Source organism: Xyrauchen texanus, chromosome 13 (assembly GCF_025860055.1).
Source record: "Xyrauchen texanus isolate HMW12.3.18 chromosome 13, RBS_HiC_50CHRs, whole genome shotgun sequence".
Lineage (NCBI taxonomy): Eukaryota > Metazoa > Chordata > Actinopteri > Cypriniformes > Catostomidae > Xyrauchen > Xyrauchen texanus.
The window spans coordinates 34429039-34446038 of NC_068288.1; the positions used below are offsets into that span (position 1 = coordinate 34429039).

General features: G+C 37.8%; 1 protein-coding gene across 3 annotated transcripts; it reads left to right on the forward strand.

The window, feature by feature from the left end:
* The first annotated feature begins 1188 nt into the window (after positions 1-1188).
* Positions 1189-16659, forward strand: LOC127654267 (POZ (BTB) and AT hook-containing zinc finger 1-like). 3 transcript variants are annotated; one of them, XM_052141384.1, is made up of 6 exons: positions 1189-2677; positions 2761-2824; positions 7560-7731; positions 9064-9225; positions 11611-11820; positions 13099-16659. In XM_052141384.1, exons 1-6 carry the CDS (start codon positions 1542-1544, stop codon positions 13554-13556), a joined length of 2202 nt encoding a protein of 733 aa, XP_051997344.1. In that variant the 5' UTR covers positions 1189-1541; the 3' UTR covers positions 13557-16659. The 3 variants fall into 3 exon arrangements, with proteins under 3 accessions (XP_051997344.1, XP_051997345.1, XP_051997346.1); XM_052141385.1 differs by having other exon boundaries at positions 9139-9225; XM_052141386.1 differs by lacking the exons at positions 9064-9225; positions 11611-11820.
* Positions 16660-17000: the final 341 nt, after the last annotated feature.

Below are 17000 nucleotides of genomic sequence, written 5' to 3' on the forward strand. Positions count from 1 at the left end.
CACCAATTTGATCTGCTTCTAAGTAAAACAATCTTGTTTAAATTGTCCTATAGAATTAAATGGGACAATTTACATAAGAATTGTTCTAACAATTCACATTTGTTCTGTTTTGTTTTTTTTTCTCCATAAATAAGGCCCATTGTTTTATGGTAATGTAATATAATCTGAAGCCATTGTTGAACAGTAGATTAAGAAATTATTATTCACAGATTCACATAGTACTGGCCTCATTTGAGCTCAGGTTAAAGGGATAGTTCACCCAAAAATGAGAATTCCTCATGCCATCCCAGATGGGACTTCTGCAGAACACAAATAAAAATAAAAAAAATTGAAAATATTTCAGCTCTCTGTCCTCTCAATGCAAGTGAATGGGGGCCAGAAATGTAATGGTCCAAAAAAACATAATGGCAGAATAAAAGTAATCTATACAACTCCAGTGGTTGTCTCCAGAATTTATATGATAGATGTGGGAGAGAAACAGATCAATCTTTATTTATGTTTTAACTATAAATCCCGCAATTTCACGTTTGTTTTTGGTGATTTACATTCTTCATGCATAATGCCACCAACTGGGCAGGGAGGATAATTTGAAGTAAAAGAAAACAGTATTATTGATCCGTTTCTCACATACACCTATCGTATCACTTCTGACATGGATTTAACCACTGGGAGTCATATGGATTACTTGAATGCTGCATTTATGTCCTTTTGGAGTTCCAAAGTTCTGGCCACCTTTCACTTGCATTGTATGGACCAACAGAACTGAGATATTCTTCTAAAAACCTTCCTGTGTGTTCAGCAGAAGAAAGGAAGTCATGATTAGAGAATTTTCATTTTTTAACAATTCTAATAATACTATAGAGTTTGTATCTCTGATTACTAAGCAAACAAAGGGGAGCCAAATAAATAACCAGACACACAAAGCAAAGCCATTGTACCGTTTAGCCCCTCTCTGTTGTCTTTCTGCTTGATGTGTTCATCTCTCATTTATACTAGTCCCTACCTGACTGTTACTACAGGCAAGACTTTCAGAGCTGTGTAGACCAAAGAAAGTTTTCCATGTTCGCGTGAATTTATTTCATGTTTACCATACATGTTTGAGTAGTTACAGTCTATAAAAGAGAGGGACGGCCTACTGTCATGTGTTCAATGTCTGGCGTACATTTGGGGGAGGGGCTCACTGGAAAACAAGGATGTGAATTATTAACGCTGAACACCGGGAAGACGAGCCCCATTCATCCACCAAACTTCCATTTCAGAGTTTGAATGATATGTCTCACGCCTGATTAGAAAAATGTGTTTAAACCGCAAACAAAACAGAAAATATTAAACACGGACGACACACCCCCCTCCCTCCAACCAAAGGTCAAAGTTCACAGGAAGCTGGGGGGCTGCCATTTTTCCACTGCTAACATGTTAGATGCTAAACTGGCGAGGAGTGGTGGTCGTTGCTGAGTGCTTCTCTTTATTGTCATCCGTTTGCGTTCGTCTACCTCTTATTTCGTATGCATTTTTAGGCTCGGTTGTTGAATGACGGCGGCATGGAGAGGACAGAACAGCCGTGGAATTCCTCTTACACGTACCAGGTAAGCAAACACAGCGCCGAGATGCTACACAACCTCAACGGCCAGAGAAAAGATGGAGGCAGATTTTGCGATGTTATCTTGCGCGTCGGAGAGGAGAGCTTCCCTGCCCATAAGGCGGTGTTGGCGGCATGTAGTGAGTATTTTGAGGCGGTCTTCAGTCGTCAGACTGACGGCGAAAGCAAAGAGCTGGAGATGCATACGATCAGCCCCAAAGTTTTTCGCGACATCCTGGACTTCGCGTACACCTCCAAGATCGTGGTGCGCCTGGAGTGTTTCCCGGAGCTCATGACGGCGGCGAAGTTTCTCTTGATGCGATCGGTTATCGAGATCTGTCAGGAGGTCATCAAACAATCTAACGTGCAGATACTCGTGCCTCCCGCACGGGGAGGAGAGCACGGCCTGTTTAGGAGTGCCGGGGCCACGGAGCAGCTGTCATACCTCCTGCCCGTTGACATGTCGAACGGGAGCGTGTCCAACGGCGCGTTGTTTACCAACAACACAGACAGTGACAGCGCTGATCCGAGTCAGCAACCGGCTGATCGGTTACCGGGTTCTCCGATAGAGTTTCACCTGAGCACCGATGAATCTCCGAACTCTAAACGAGGCAGAGGAAGACCTAAAAAAGAGCCCACTGTGGAGCCTATCTCTTACAACAGTGCTGCTCAAAATGAGGACGAAGGCCTTTTCTCGTGCGGGGTCTGTGGCAAAATATTCCCCGATGGCATTCAGTTAAGAAATCACGAGACGCAACATGGGATCGTGAGCACCGGAGCGGAATTGGTCGCCGTGGACGGGCCGACGATGATCTCTCAATCCCAGCCGAGGTTCCAGGGAAACGGTCTGCAAACGGAAAACCGTAAGCGCGAGAGAACGAGGCGGCACGTCTCGTGTGATCTGTGCGGGAAAGTTTTCCGAGACGTCTACCACCTGAACCGACACAAGCTGTCACATTCGGGCGAGAAGCCATATGCGTGTCCGGTGTGCGGGCTGCGGTTCAAACGCAAGGATCGAATGTCATACCATGTACGGTCTCACGACGGCTCCGTGGGTAAACCGTATGTCTGTCAAAGCTGCGGGAAAGGTTTCTCAAGGTGAGTGATTTCCAAAAAATCTCCACGACTGTTTTTTTTTTTGCATGTATTAAAATCACAATCACATCTATGTTGTTTTGTAGGCCAGACCATCTGAATGGACATATTAAACAGGTGCATACCACAGAGAGACCTCATAAGTGTCAGGTAAGAAACATTAAATGAACTTATGTGGTCACATTTAAACAAACGTTTCTATTAAAACTTTTTTTTAGGCTTTTAAAGGCATAGTTCACCCAAATAATTAAATCGGCATCATCATTACACACCCTCATGTCTTTCCAAACCTATAGACCAGGGGTGCACACACTTTTTTACGTGATGATCTACTTTTAAATGAGCAACTCAATACGATCTACCAACTAAAAAAAGTTTTGTTTTAAAAAAAAAAAATGCTTGTTGGGACTACTGCATTTATGCCTACATGGACTTCATCTTCTTATTAATTAAAAAAATATATAATAATGTTCAATGTTGATATCATTCAATTTTAACTCTAAACCCAAAACACCTACAGCATGAGCACAATATAAAAAAATAGCCAGGGCATTTACCTTATTCTAATGACTTGCACTGAATTGAATCAGACAGTTTTGTATAATCCGGGCATTAGCTGCTGGTAGCTAGCCTCAAAAACTGCTAGCATTGCAATTTCACGCTCTGTTCTCAGAAGCCCTTTGAAGGCCCAAACCTAGTTGTCATGGCAACTGAATAAACAAAAATCTTGCCTGGTCAAAATGTACTCCTCAAGTGCAAGTCAGACAGAAACTGAAATATGGAAAAACATATTTATTTGTATTAAAATGTAACGAAATACATTTAAATTTTGTGCGATCTACCAGCATTGCCTTTGCGATCGACTGGTAGATCGCGATCGATGTATTGGGCACCCCTGCTGTAGACCATTTCAAGATGGTGTAAGGAAGTGATGCTTTTTTGTTTTGTTCTTTGAACATATCCTGCTAGTTCCAAATGGGATAAATCACCCTCCGAAGTGCACTTTAAAGTGAGAAAAGTCAAGATAGTCATGCTGTAAGATCGCTTCAAACTGAATTTCCAATATAAATTACTTAAAACGTGTGTTCTGAATGACCCTTCTTTTTGAGCCCCACACCTTTTAGCCTTTCAAAGCTCTCACAGTGAATCAATCAATCAATTTTATTTCTATAGCACATTAAAAACAACACATGTCGACCAAAGTGCTTCACATTATAGCATAAATGGATCATATAGATACAGAATGTAGAAAATACTATAACTCATAATAAAATAAGCAACGCACAGTTAAAAGCAAGTGAAAAAGGTAAGTCTTCAAATAAGATTTTAAAACATCGACTGATGTACAGGACCTGATATCTAGTGGAAGGCTATTGCAAAACCATGGAGCCGCCACTGAAAAGGCCCGATCTCCCTTTGACTTAAAACAGGACTTTGGGATTGTTAAATGTAAACTCTGCGAAGACGTTAGTAGTCTAGAAGGTAGTGGTGGTGGCGTAGTGGTCTAAGCACAGAAATGTTAATCAGAAGGTCACTGGTTCGATCCCCACAGCCACCACCATTGTGTCCTTGAGCAAGACACTTAACTCCAGGTTGCTCCGGGGGGATTGTCCCTGTAATAAGGGCTCTGTAAGTCGCTTTGGATAAAAGCGTCTGCCAAATGCATAAATGTAAATAATACAATCTTAAACTGAATCATAAATTTGACTGGAAGCCAATGAAGAGATACTAACTCCGGAGATAATGTTGTTGTGTTTTTTTGTCCCAGTCAGCAATCTGTCAGCAGCATTCTCTAACTGCAAACATGACAGTGAAGTATGAGAAATGCCACAGAGCAATGAATTGGAGGAATTTAATTTTGAAGAAATAAAAGCATGTATAACAACTTCCATGTATTTAAAAGATAAACAGGGTTTCAGTTTCGCAATGTTCCACCTCTGACCACAGAATTGATGTGTTTATCAAGCTTTAAATCGGGGTCAAAAATTACTCCAATATTGTTAACTTGGTAGTGTAATTTAAAAGCAAAGGTGCCTGGTAGAGCCAGGTGGACCAAACACCATCACTTCTGTTTTTGATTAATTTAGGTGAAGCAAATGAATTGCCATCCACAGTTTGATATCATTTATACAGCGGATAAGGGAATCTAATGCAGCGTTGTATCGTCAGCATAACAGTGATGGGAAATATGCTTTAGACAGATTTAGGCCAAAGGAAGCATGGATAGAGAAAATAAGACTGGGCCCTGAGCCAGGAAGTTGTCTAGTTCAACAGAAAATGTCCTATCTTTAAGATAAGAGGAGAACCATTTATGAGCGATCCCTTGAATCCCTGCCCACTGTCTTAAGCTTCTCAAAAGGATACCGTGATCTATGGTGTCAAACACGGCACTGAGATCAAGGAGAACTAAAATTGCATGACTATCTGAATCAACAACAGGTCATTAAATATTTGTAAGGGTGCAGACTCTGCTGTGTTGTGCTATAAACCCTGTTTGAAATGTATCAAACATTTATTTTTCATTTAAAAAAAGGAGAGTGTTGATTGTAAACAATCTTCTCAAAAATGTTGGATAGAAAAGGCAGTTTTGAGATAGGTCAGTAGTTTATTAAGGGTCTTAACAATACTGTTGGGACAAGGTTGGGCTTTTTTAGAAGAGGATGCACCACTGCGAACTTAAAGCAATATGGGACAGTAAACCCTCCCAAACTGCAATTAACTATCGACGATGAACTCAAGCCAACTACATTAGAACCTGGCAGAGGAGGAACAAAATCCAAAGAACATTGCATAGGCTTCATATGTTAGACTAAATGGGATATTGAGACTGGTTCAAACGCTACAAAAAAGGACAGCAGAGAGAGGGGGACTCGAGGTGTCTTGGTTGTGGTTGGAAGATGAGATGCTAGCTCAATTTTATCAATAAAAACTAATTTCAGAAGCTTCAGAAGTAATATCCAGAAAAGTACTAATAACAGGAGTTAGCAAAGTATTTATTGTGCTAAATAATGCTTGAGGCTTACTAGAATTCTGAATATCTGAAAATTATTTTGCCTTGGCTACTTTTACAGACTGTTGATGTATAATCATGCTGTCTTTTAACATGTCATAAGACACTTGGAGTGTGTCCTCCTTCCATTTCCTCTCTGCTTTCCTCCACATTTGCCGGAGCCCATGAGTACCATCATTTAGCCATGGCTGGTGTCTAGTATTAGGTATTACATTTTTAAAAGGAGCGCAGTTGCCATAATAGCCTTGCATGTATAATTAAAAATTAATACAATATAATTTATGCCCAAATCAAAAGGCGGTGACTTGATTATATTAATCAGAGGGGAATATTTATACTCCCTCACAGTGAAGGGTAAAGTCTTCAAAGGGCATAGGGATGATTACTTCTAAATAAAGCGCACCCTCGTTCAAAACAACAGCGCGAGGCGCATCATTCATAGTGACGCTTTTATCCAGAAGGAAGAGTCAAGAAAAGTATGTAGAAAGCAAGTCCCGCCTTCCAGATAAACGAGCCAATTACCTTTTAGATACAGACATCATCTGTCAATCAACTCGAGAACTCACATGTGCATTAGCTAAACAAGCCGGGATTCTTTTGTTACTATAATCTGAGGTAAAGAAGCATAATTTATGATACCGATGTTGTCAGATTTTACTGCTGATTTGTAATATGTTCTTTGATAGTAATCTTTTAAGATTTTGGTCTTTTCCCATTCAAGTAGATAGGAGCTACGTTTGTGTGTGCTTGTTTACATAGAAAATAGCTGCCCGAGAGTGTTCCGAAGATCCGCCGAGTGACCTGACTTGCCTATAAACACTGTTATAACAGGAGCGATCATTCCCAAGCTCTCCACTGAAGAAATAATTGTGAGCATCTAAGGTATAATCCGTTTTCATCGCCTCTCTTGCATAGGCGCTCAATATCAACACGTCTGGACAAGTCACTTCATGTAAACCTTTGACGTTATTTGAGGAAAACTTGTTAACTCCGAGCCTTGTTTAAAGGATCCGTTAATGATACTGGAAGTGCTGCAGGAAAACGTGCCTTCAAATTCTTTGTTATTGTTTACATGCTTGAGATGGTCTATATGGTTTTCCGGGGGGGGGATGGATTCCCCCTTATATGTAGGGTATTACAAATATTTGGGGTGGGGGGTTAAAATTGCTGTTCTCTCTCTGGATTTCATTATAACAAATTTTATGCATTTTGTCAACATTAAACAGCCATTTCTAATGTAACTGGTGAACATTTACTCTTAAAGGGATCACTCCCTTTAAAATGAAAATTCTGTTGTCACCTTGTCACCTTGTGTTGTCACAAAACTGTATTAAGTTGTATAACTGTATACAACTTTCTTAGTTTCTTCGCTGGGACTCAAAAAGAGAAGTTATGGAGCTTCCATAACTTAGCTTCAGTCACCATTCACTTTCATTGTATGAAGAAAAAAAAAAGAAGCAGTGACAGTGAATGGGCACTGAGACAAACGTTCTCCGTAACATCTCTATTTGAGTTTCATGGCAGCGAGAAATTCATACAGGCTTGAGGGTGAGTAATGGTGAGAGAACTGCCCTTTAAATACCTGTTAAAGGTATCTGCCAAGAACAACAACATAAATGTAAGTCAGTACACGATTGCTTCACGTCTTGCTGGGAAACAAGTGATTTAAGAGAAGGGCCATAATTTAGGCTGTGTACTTTAAAAAAATTAATAAAATAAAAATTCCATCTGAATAAAATTAGAATGAAGTATTGAGAAAAGTAGCCCTCTGTGAGATTGTTGTAAAATTTCAAATGTTTTAGTATTAAAACCACAAATCCATATTCGTATATTAATATCAGGCCCTCTTATAAACTATACATTGGTATTTTACAGATTTGCAATGCATCCTTTGCAACGCGAGATCGTCTGAGATCACACCTGGCATGCCATGAAGATAAGATACCATGTCAAGTGTGTGGGAAATTCCTCCGTGCTGCCTACATGACCGACCACTTGAAAAAACACACTGAAGGACCTCATAATTATTGTGGAATATGCAACAAAGGTACTGGTCACACATTGATTTTAAATTATTTATAAAGGTGTCACTTACTGTACTCAAACACACAGGAGAACTTGTCCATACTGCAAAGATTGCCCTGTTAAGTGTTTGGGTTAAATTGATACCTAGCTAATTATTTATTGCATTGTTGCCACTGATTCCTTTCCATATTAGTTTAAAGACCCTGTGGAATTAAAATGGGAGTTTTGTGGCTTTTAGTCCATGTGCTAGCTTTTAGGCCATCTATATACTAGTGTACTCCTCAAATCTTGCAACATTTTAGCAGATATATGCTTTTTAATTTGAATGAAACTTTTGAGACTATAGCCTATACTCATCTTGTAAGCACAGGAATACACATTTGTATCCAATAAAATGCTTGAATTATGAGTACCACCTGCCTCCGACTGGCAGTAGCGAGTAGCAGATCATGTTTGGTATTTTTTTGGTTGGGAAACACTTGTACATTATTTCCTTTCCCAAACATTAGTTGTTTATGAAGGAAGTGACTTGAATTCATTCATTTTAAAAGCGTCTTCTTTGCTTTCATCCATGTTACAAGCTGTCAGGCTGTGATGAAACTAAAGGGCATTGGCCATTTTAAAAAGTTATGTTTGCTCTGCAATACATCAACATGGTAAAATTAAATAAAAAATAAACTGCTAAGAACCATTTCATGGGGTCTTTGAAACCAGACAAAGAGTTTCAGGATATTTCAAATGCAGTTTACAACTAGACAAGTGCGTGAAAGCATCATTCATTTATTACAAATTTATGGTGACGTGATTCAGGCCTTTAACATTTAACAGCATGATTATTAAATGGACTACAGTTGAAGAGTTTCTGATTAGCTTATTTGTAATTGCAGAAAGCTGAGTGAGGGGAAAAAAAAGGCTTGTTCACCCATTCTGTCATTGTGTTCTCACCCTCATGATTTTTCCAAACCCGTATGACTTTCTTCATGGAATACAAAAGACGTTAGGCAGTTTGTAAGGGACCTACAAACTCAGTCACCATTCGCTTTCATTTCATCCTATTTTTATGCAATGAAAATGAATGTTGACTTGAGTCTTTCAGTGCCTAACATGCCTAAAATCTCTTTGTATTCTACGAAAGAAAGTCATACGGTTTTGGAACAACAGGAGGGTGAGTAGGTCTAAATGATGACAGAATTATTAATTTATCATTCAAAAGGAAATTTAAATCTAGTTGGAATAAAATACATCCTTTTCCTTTTATAATCTTCAAGACCATAAAAAATCTTCCTAATTAATAAGACAACGTGGTGTTCTGTTTTTTTTTTTTTTTACCTAATTGTTCCTCTGATGGTCTCAGGTTTTTCTACAGCATCATACTTAAAGGTGCATGTAAAAACGCACCACAGCTCGTCCATGCTCCCTTCCTCTACAGCACATCAGTTCCCTGAACCACGCTCCAACAGACCACAGATGCACAACGGCACCCCCTACCACTCAGGACACCAGTGCGCAGTGGAAGGCAAGCTAGCCTCTCCCCACAGCGTCTATTGTTGCTCGCTCACTTGCTGTTTTTTTTTACTGCTGCTTAACAGATCCTGCATCTGCTTGCATAAAACCTCACCCACAAACACAGATTGTAGTGCTGAGTGTATGTATTACTTTAGCTTTATTTCATTTAGCGCAATTACTTTGCTGGGAATGAGGGATATTTTGTTCAAAATTGGGTCCCTCACACCATCTTTCAGGACATTTCTCTCAATGGATGAGAAAGGTTGTTTGTTGTTGAAAGTATGGCTTGTGCTTCAAAAGCTGTCATTCACTCTTTTTGGATCTCACTAAGAGTAATGCACAAATTAAACCATTGAATGGTTGGTTCACCCAAAAATTAAAATTTTGTCATTATTTACACTCCTGTCATTACAAACACAAACTTTCTTTGTTCCATCAAAAGTCATTTGGATTTGGAAAAACATGAGGGTGAAAATGTCATTATTTTCATTTTTAGGTGAACTATATCTTTGAGGTATCCAATGCAGTTGATCAAGGTGCACGATAAGGAAAGTTAAAAAGATACCGTTGTATGTCTTAAAGTAATAGTTTACCAAAAAATGACAATTCTCTCATCATTTACTCACCCTCATTACACCCCAGATGTGTATGACTTTCTTTCCTCTGCTGAACACAAATGAAGATTTTTAGAAGAATTTCTCATCTCTCTCCAAGTCCATACAGTGTAAATGAATGGTTGCCATAATTTGTAATCTCCAAAAAACACACAAAGGCGGCATAAATCCATTAGGCTCCAGTGGTTAAATTGTGTCTTCAAAAGCGACATGGGATTTGGTGAGAAAAAGTTACAATTTAAGTCCTTTTTAACTATAAATCAGTAGGTGGTGATATGCACAAAGAATGCGAATAGACAAAAACAAAAAAAGATCGTGAAAGTGGAGATTGCTAGATAAAATGACTTTAATATTGCTCTGTTGCTCACCCACACTTATATTGCTTCTGAATATATGGATTTAACCACTGGATTACTTGAATGCTGCCTTTTGTGCTTTTGGAGCTTCAAACTTTGGGCACCCATTCACTTGCATTGTGAGGTTCTACAGTGCTTAAATATTCTTAAAGTCTTTGTTTGTGTTTTGCTGAAGAGAGAAGTCATACACATCTGGGATGGGATGAGGATGAGTAAATGATGAGAGAATTAAAATTTTTGGACGAATCATTGCTTTAATGCTAATAATGTTAGATGAGGAGATGACCTGTCAATCAGCTTTGTCTGCTATTGAATGCTAGTCACTTACATTGCTGCTGACCACTTTAGCATGGCCAAGTGTCTCATTCTGTTTGTTGCATACGATCATCTCCAAGTGCTGGCTTAACAAGCATTAATTGATCAACCTTCATCCATGCATGTCCACATATAAGTGCACATGTACACATATTTTGTGTGTTAATTCAATGGACCTTTTTTCAAACAATTACTGCCTTAAAATCCAGCAGCTTGTGGTTGGGAATATACTTATTGGAGATGATAGGAAGAATACAGTATATTAGCATTTTTTATAGGACTAAGTTTCGTAGAATCTCTCCTTGATTCCCAAGTTATAGATTATAGGTGCCAAGTATTTTATAATTTTATGGACTCACAGCATTATTTATTTATTTTTTTCTTCCAAGTGAGGAAAAGATAATGCAAACTATTAACTATGGAGAAACTTAAAGGGATAATTACCCATACAATTATTTATATATATTTTTCATTATTTACTCATCCTATTTTATAAATCATTGACTCTTTTTATCCGTGGAAAACACGATGTTAAGCAGAATTTAAGCCTCAGTCACCATTCACTAACATTGTATGGAAAAAAAGATGCAATAAAAGTGAACGAGTAAGGCGCGTTATATCTCACATCTCTTTTAGGCATAATCAAAGGGTAACAACATGAGGGTGAGTAAATGGCAGAAAAAGAATGACTACTTTAACATTTTATTTCAGTGTAAGCAAATATAAGAACCATCTTTATAGGTGTATTGTGTGAGACCTGGTTTTGGTTTAAGGATTTGGTAGTTCATGTGAGAAAAGAAATACAGAAATGCATCAGAAAGGCGTCATTAACTTTACATCAGTACGGAATTCTCAGTACAGCCACATTCAAGCTGCTGGCTTGGCATGTAATGAAGGAAAAAGATTCATTAATTATAATTTTTTATTATTTTAGCTTTGGAAAGACAAATTGGTGTTTCAATAATTTCTGGTGGTTTCTGAACTGATGTGAAGCTAATGGTCATCTGTCTGTTTTGACTGCGAATTGTCCCCCTTTGGCCTCTCTGTCTGTCTCTATCCGTTCCATATCCCTTACTACTACCTTGCTGGGGGCGGTTACTGGCGGTGTAGAGCTCTGCACCAGTCGCCGGCTCCTGGTTACCTTTCCCGAGACAGAGGGGTCTTTTCGGGGGATATCTGGGCCAGTTCTAACTCAGCCTGTCCCTCCTGCCCTGGGCCTGCAGCCTGAGCTGCTCCTGGGCAAGCCATGTCCAACTCCCTATTTCTGGGAGTGCCGCTCTTCTGGAGCAACAGGGTTTCCGCTTCATGGGCCTCTTACAGGTCAGTACGGGCCATATGGAGGGTGGGAATGGTGTGAGCCAAAGTACTGAGGACATTGGATGTGACAGCTGATGAGTCAGGAGCAAATATCTGCCACTGGAGTATAAAGCATATTTTTTTAGAAGTAGCTTATAAATTAACCGAAGTTGGTCATTAGTGAAAACTGCAAAATTCAGTTGACTTGTACAAGAAGAGGGGTATAGGATACAGAGGTTGCGCTACAATTTATCGTTATTATCCGCCACTCTGATGGACTGAGTTGTATCTTGATTTAGCAAAAGTCATACACATCTGGGATGGCATGTGTGTGAGTAAATGATGACAGAATTTAAATTTTTGGGTGAATTATTCCTTAAAGGAAATGTATTGCACCGAACATTCAGAGATGAGGGGTGTGGGTGTGGGTGTGTCAATTGGTGTGGGGTTTCTCTGTGCGTATAATAATATATAAAAGAGATCTTACGCCTTAGTAAAATAAATAAATAATGAACAAGTGACGTGAGTGTAAATGCTTCAATCCCTATAGTCCAAATGGAAAAAAATTGCAACTCACTTTTATTTATTTACAAAAAGAGGGATTGTCAGCTGAGATATCCAATGTTCTTCTTTTATTTGTAAATGCAAAAATGTGCAAATAAAGTGCTCCGTGCATGTATATAAAAAAAAAACTTTTCGGTCCAACCAGACTTTCATCAGTGTTTGTCTTACTTCATCTACACACAACAAACACACTTGCCGTTTACACTCCAGCTATCATAAACTCATGATGTCTGTCCACGTAAATAAGGGTATGTCTGCATTGAGGCACTGCAATCTCACAATTTTGAAAAACAAACCTAAATGGCAATGTAACTCCAACTACCATAAAGCCCAGCAAAATCCATCTTATTCAAAAAGAATAATTGAGACTCCGTTATGTGCAGTAGGATTCATTTTTAACAGCACAATCAAGCCCCAATGTAATGCTTGCGTACTGTCAAAAGGAGAAATTCATAGACTTTTGACAACCGAATTATTTTTGGATGAGCAAAACAATTGAATATCACTATTTCTAATAGAGCTAGTTACTAGATTACTACTCTTACAAGTTAGGCTGTTTTTGACTTGAAACAGGTACACAAAATTTGTTGTTCTGGTCATAAGAGAGTGCAGATATCAATGATGTATTTTTTTTATTTTACAAATCTCGCTTAATGTGAGGCTCCTTCCCTCTCTCTGCCCCCCTCCTCTTTGCACCCTGACCTTCCCTTCCCCTTCCCCACTCTGTGTTTACCTCAGACGGGCAGGAGAATGCTGGGAAATGCCCCCACCAGGATTCTGATGGTTCAGACGCAGCTTTCGGTGACCTCTCCAATGGAATTGAGCTCAAGCATGAGCAGAAAGCCGAGGGAGAAGAACTGGAGGTCACCTCTTTCATCTTCAATGGGCAGCCTGACGACACAGTGATGTCACCAAGCGGATCAAAACAAAACCCAGACCATGAAAAGAAGTTTATCTGCGGTGATTGCGGCCAGACCTTCCGCACAAAGTCTTACCTCAACAAGCACCATCACCGGGTTCATAAGAAACGGAGTGCGGCAGGTTCCAGTCTGGGCGACCTTGCCTCACCGTTTTCCCCCCAACAAAATATGTCACTTCTTGAATCCTTTGGCTTTCAGATTGTCCAGTCAGCTTTTGCCTCCTCACTAGTGGACACTGAGATGGGCAGCAGTGGAATGAGTTTAGAGGATAAATGACCCCCTGGAGATATAGACGTTTCTTACAGTATAATTCTGCTGTAAATGGACGACCAAACATATGATAACTGCGAGTTTAGTCTTTGTCTTATAATTATTGATGCCATATGTAGACTACTTTTTGTTTCCTCACATATTTCTTACTATTATAATGTTTGTTAATGTTTTGACTTCACTATCATGGATGTCATTCTGATTCCATGTTGGTGTGAAGCAGCTGTTTACACTTTTGACAAATACTTATTTTAAAGGTTTATCATGAAAACCACATTACTTTTCACATTGTTAACATGTTTATGTCTCTGCTTCCATATTTGTGAGGTTGGGGTTTACTTTAAAATTCAAGCCAATGCCCCAAACATTTTCAGAATGTATTTCAGATCATTTCAAATTGATTGCCCAGACTTACACAGTAGGTATCTGTACAGTTGAAATGTACAGTGGGGTTGAAAAGTCCACTTGTGAAAATGGTTTTGCATTTATTAAAAAAATAAATTAATCAGTAATAAATATATTATCAGTATAACAATTTGAGTGACTAGTTCGATTGAAAAATTAACAAGAATTTCATAATTAGTTAGTATTTGGTCTGTCTCCCATTTGCTTTAAAGATCGCATGCACTGACATGGACTGATGATCCATGTTACCCCAGCATGATTTCAGAAGTTTTTGAAGAGCATCTTGTGCTTCCATGGAAGCAAGGAAAACGTTTTGTACAAAGGTGTTAACAAATGTTGCTTATTTGATTAGTGACCAACAGGACACCATCTTAAACATTTCATATTCAATTTATGTCATGATATTTCTTCAATTGAATGATTAGATAATCACATGAATATGTAGTGTTTTTACAGCATTTATTAACCTTTGTTAATGTAAATTAATAAAAAATACAAGTGTTTGTTGTTAGTTCATGTTAATTCATAGTGCATTAACTAATGTTAACATATACTGTGCAACATTTGATTTTAAAAATGGAATGGTATATGGTGAAATAAACATGAACCAAGATTAATTAATGCTGTTTTAAGTGTTTAAAGTCTTCTTAAGTGTTAGTTCATGTTAACTACTGTTAACAAAGGGAACGTACTTGTAAAGTGTTACATTATTAGGTTAAAATGAGATTTTGAATACCAAATTGGGACTTTTGAACCCCACTGTATGTCTGTGCATTTGCAATAAAAAAAAAGCATAACATTTCCAAGCATTACAATTATAACAGAATTACAATGAAAAAAAGCAGACTCAAAGCTACATCAGGCATCGAGACTTCAGGTTCTGAAGCTCAAGCATTTGTAATCCACAGGTAACCCACAAAACTAGTAAGAATCTTTCAGTCTTGTGCTCTTGTGTATGAATTACTGTGGCAAGAAATGTAATGAGTATAACTCCTTAACATCTTCAGGCTAAATAATGGCTGTTAGAATAGTACTTTTTGGTGATTTCTTCTTTTTATCATTGATAGTTCTTAGACCGATTTGGTTTTTTTGGTCAAAAAAATGTCAGTTTTTATGTCCAACAGGGACCAATTTCAGGTTTCACTGTAAAATATAGCAAGAAGCAAAGAATATATTTTATTAACTTATTGATACTGGTTTCCAAGTAACCTTTACAAAAAGGTATATATTGAGTTTTTGTGTAAGGTTGCGATGTGCTATTTTCCTCTTAAATCATGCATCCGACAGGAGGACAGTGTGGGAGCCTCAGTGTGTGTAAATGAGCATAATGAAATGTATGTGAGTACACGTGTGTATGCTGTGGTCTCTCCGATGTCCTTTTTTATCTCCAGAATGTAATATAAACAGAGGACTTTTTAATCTTTTTTTTTTTCTTTTTTATATATATATGTATATATATATATATATATATATCTCAAGAGTTTTTCCTAAGAGGGTCAGTACATTCCTGTTGAACTTAAAAGTCTTTTCATTATACATGTGTAACATTCACACACACACACACACACACACAAAAAAAGTTTTGTTTGTATATATATGTATGTTTGGCCAATTTTGTTAGTTATGTGATTGGGATCCTTGTATATAGATTTTTTCCTTGGACTTGGAGAATGAATGGGTATTTCTATGGAGGAATATGTTTTACGTTTAAATCCATACTTTTATTGCTTCTTTTTGATATTATGCAAGTATTTGTGTTTTGGTATTACCTTGTTCCCCTGGGATGTTACTTTAAATGAAGTGTGCATATTGGTTACCTTTCCTTTTACTTTACTTTCCAAGCTAATAGTTTAGTGTACTATAAATGTATTTGGTAAGGCAGAGTGTACAACATTGCAGAGGTGTTACAAGCAGTCACTCATGATAATGGAAGCTTTCCAAAACATGACTATTGTGTTACAGTATATGCTTGTTAGGCTTACTGTTAAAATCCAAAGCACGCTGAAAAGTGCACTCAAAAATCAGTGTGATCTATGGTACAATATAGCTTCAGTGCACTCATTTGACTTATAAATGTTAATGTCAGATTGTAATTTAAGTAAATTATGCTTCTAGTAAGAACAATCATTGTCTGCCTCTAACAGTAAGCGTGATCTGAATATTTGCAGCCTTTATTTATTTACAAAATCGAAGTTATAGGGAAGCCCTTGATTATTGCTGTACAACTTTTTGTCTTGTGTTGTTTTAAGGCTTATTGCATCACTGGAATCTTTTTTGTTTTCTTGCTCAGATATTTGTATGTTGCAAAGTGCCTTCCCAGTACTGATTGTGAACAGTGATGGGTAGGAAAAATTCTGTCATTAAAAGGATTTATCTTAAAATAACCATAAATGAACCGAGTTGCATTGACACTTTTGTATAAAGACATGCATATAGAAAAGTGTACATTTGTACATGTATGTTTGGTATTCTACCCTGTTGATCTCTGAAAAAAAACATTGTTTCTCTGCAATTTGTTACAACGTTCATTAATTTTTGGACATTTGGATATAAGCATACTTTTCTATTAATGTTTGTTTTTGTACACTGTTTTTGTGTCTCTGTCTATTTGGTACAGAGATGGGTTTAAAATAAAATTGTATCTGAGAATTTGCTTTCTTGTGATAAATCCTTGTACAAAATATTTTTGCATATTACTTTAAGTTTTGCCATATTATAAGTGACTGTACATCACATTTATTTGATTATATAAATGAAAATGATTTAGTAAAAAGGTCAAAAATAAAAAAATTGCTGATACTTCAGTATTGCTAATACTGTACTGCCATGAGGAGGGATTCAATGCCAGTGTTCATAGAATGTCAGTTAATGGCTACCAAAGCATTAAGTGTAAACCAAAACTGTATCTCATATCGCACTGATTCCAACAGTGGGAATTTCTTTCCTTTTACATGCCAACTCAAAGTCCAGATATGACCACATGTCTTAGCCATCAACTAACCACACACCTTCTCATTTTAAGTTAAGCAATGTTTTACAATTCAG

Coding starts and splice junctions, on each gene's coding strand:
- LOC127654267 (XM_052141384.1), top strand. CDS start 1,542: ATGGAGAGGACAGAACAGCCGTGGAATTCCTCTTACACGTACCAGGTA. Junction 2,678..2,760: donor TGCGGGAAAGGTTTCTCAAG/GTGAGTGATTTC, acceptor GTTGTTTTGTAG/GCCAGACCATCTGAATGGAC. Junction 7,732..9,063: donor TTGTGGAATATGCAACAAAG/GTACTGGTCACA, acceptor TGATGGTCTCAG/GTTTTTCTACAGCATCATAC.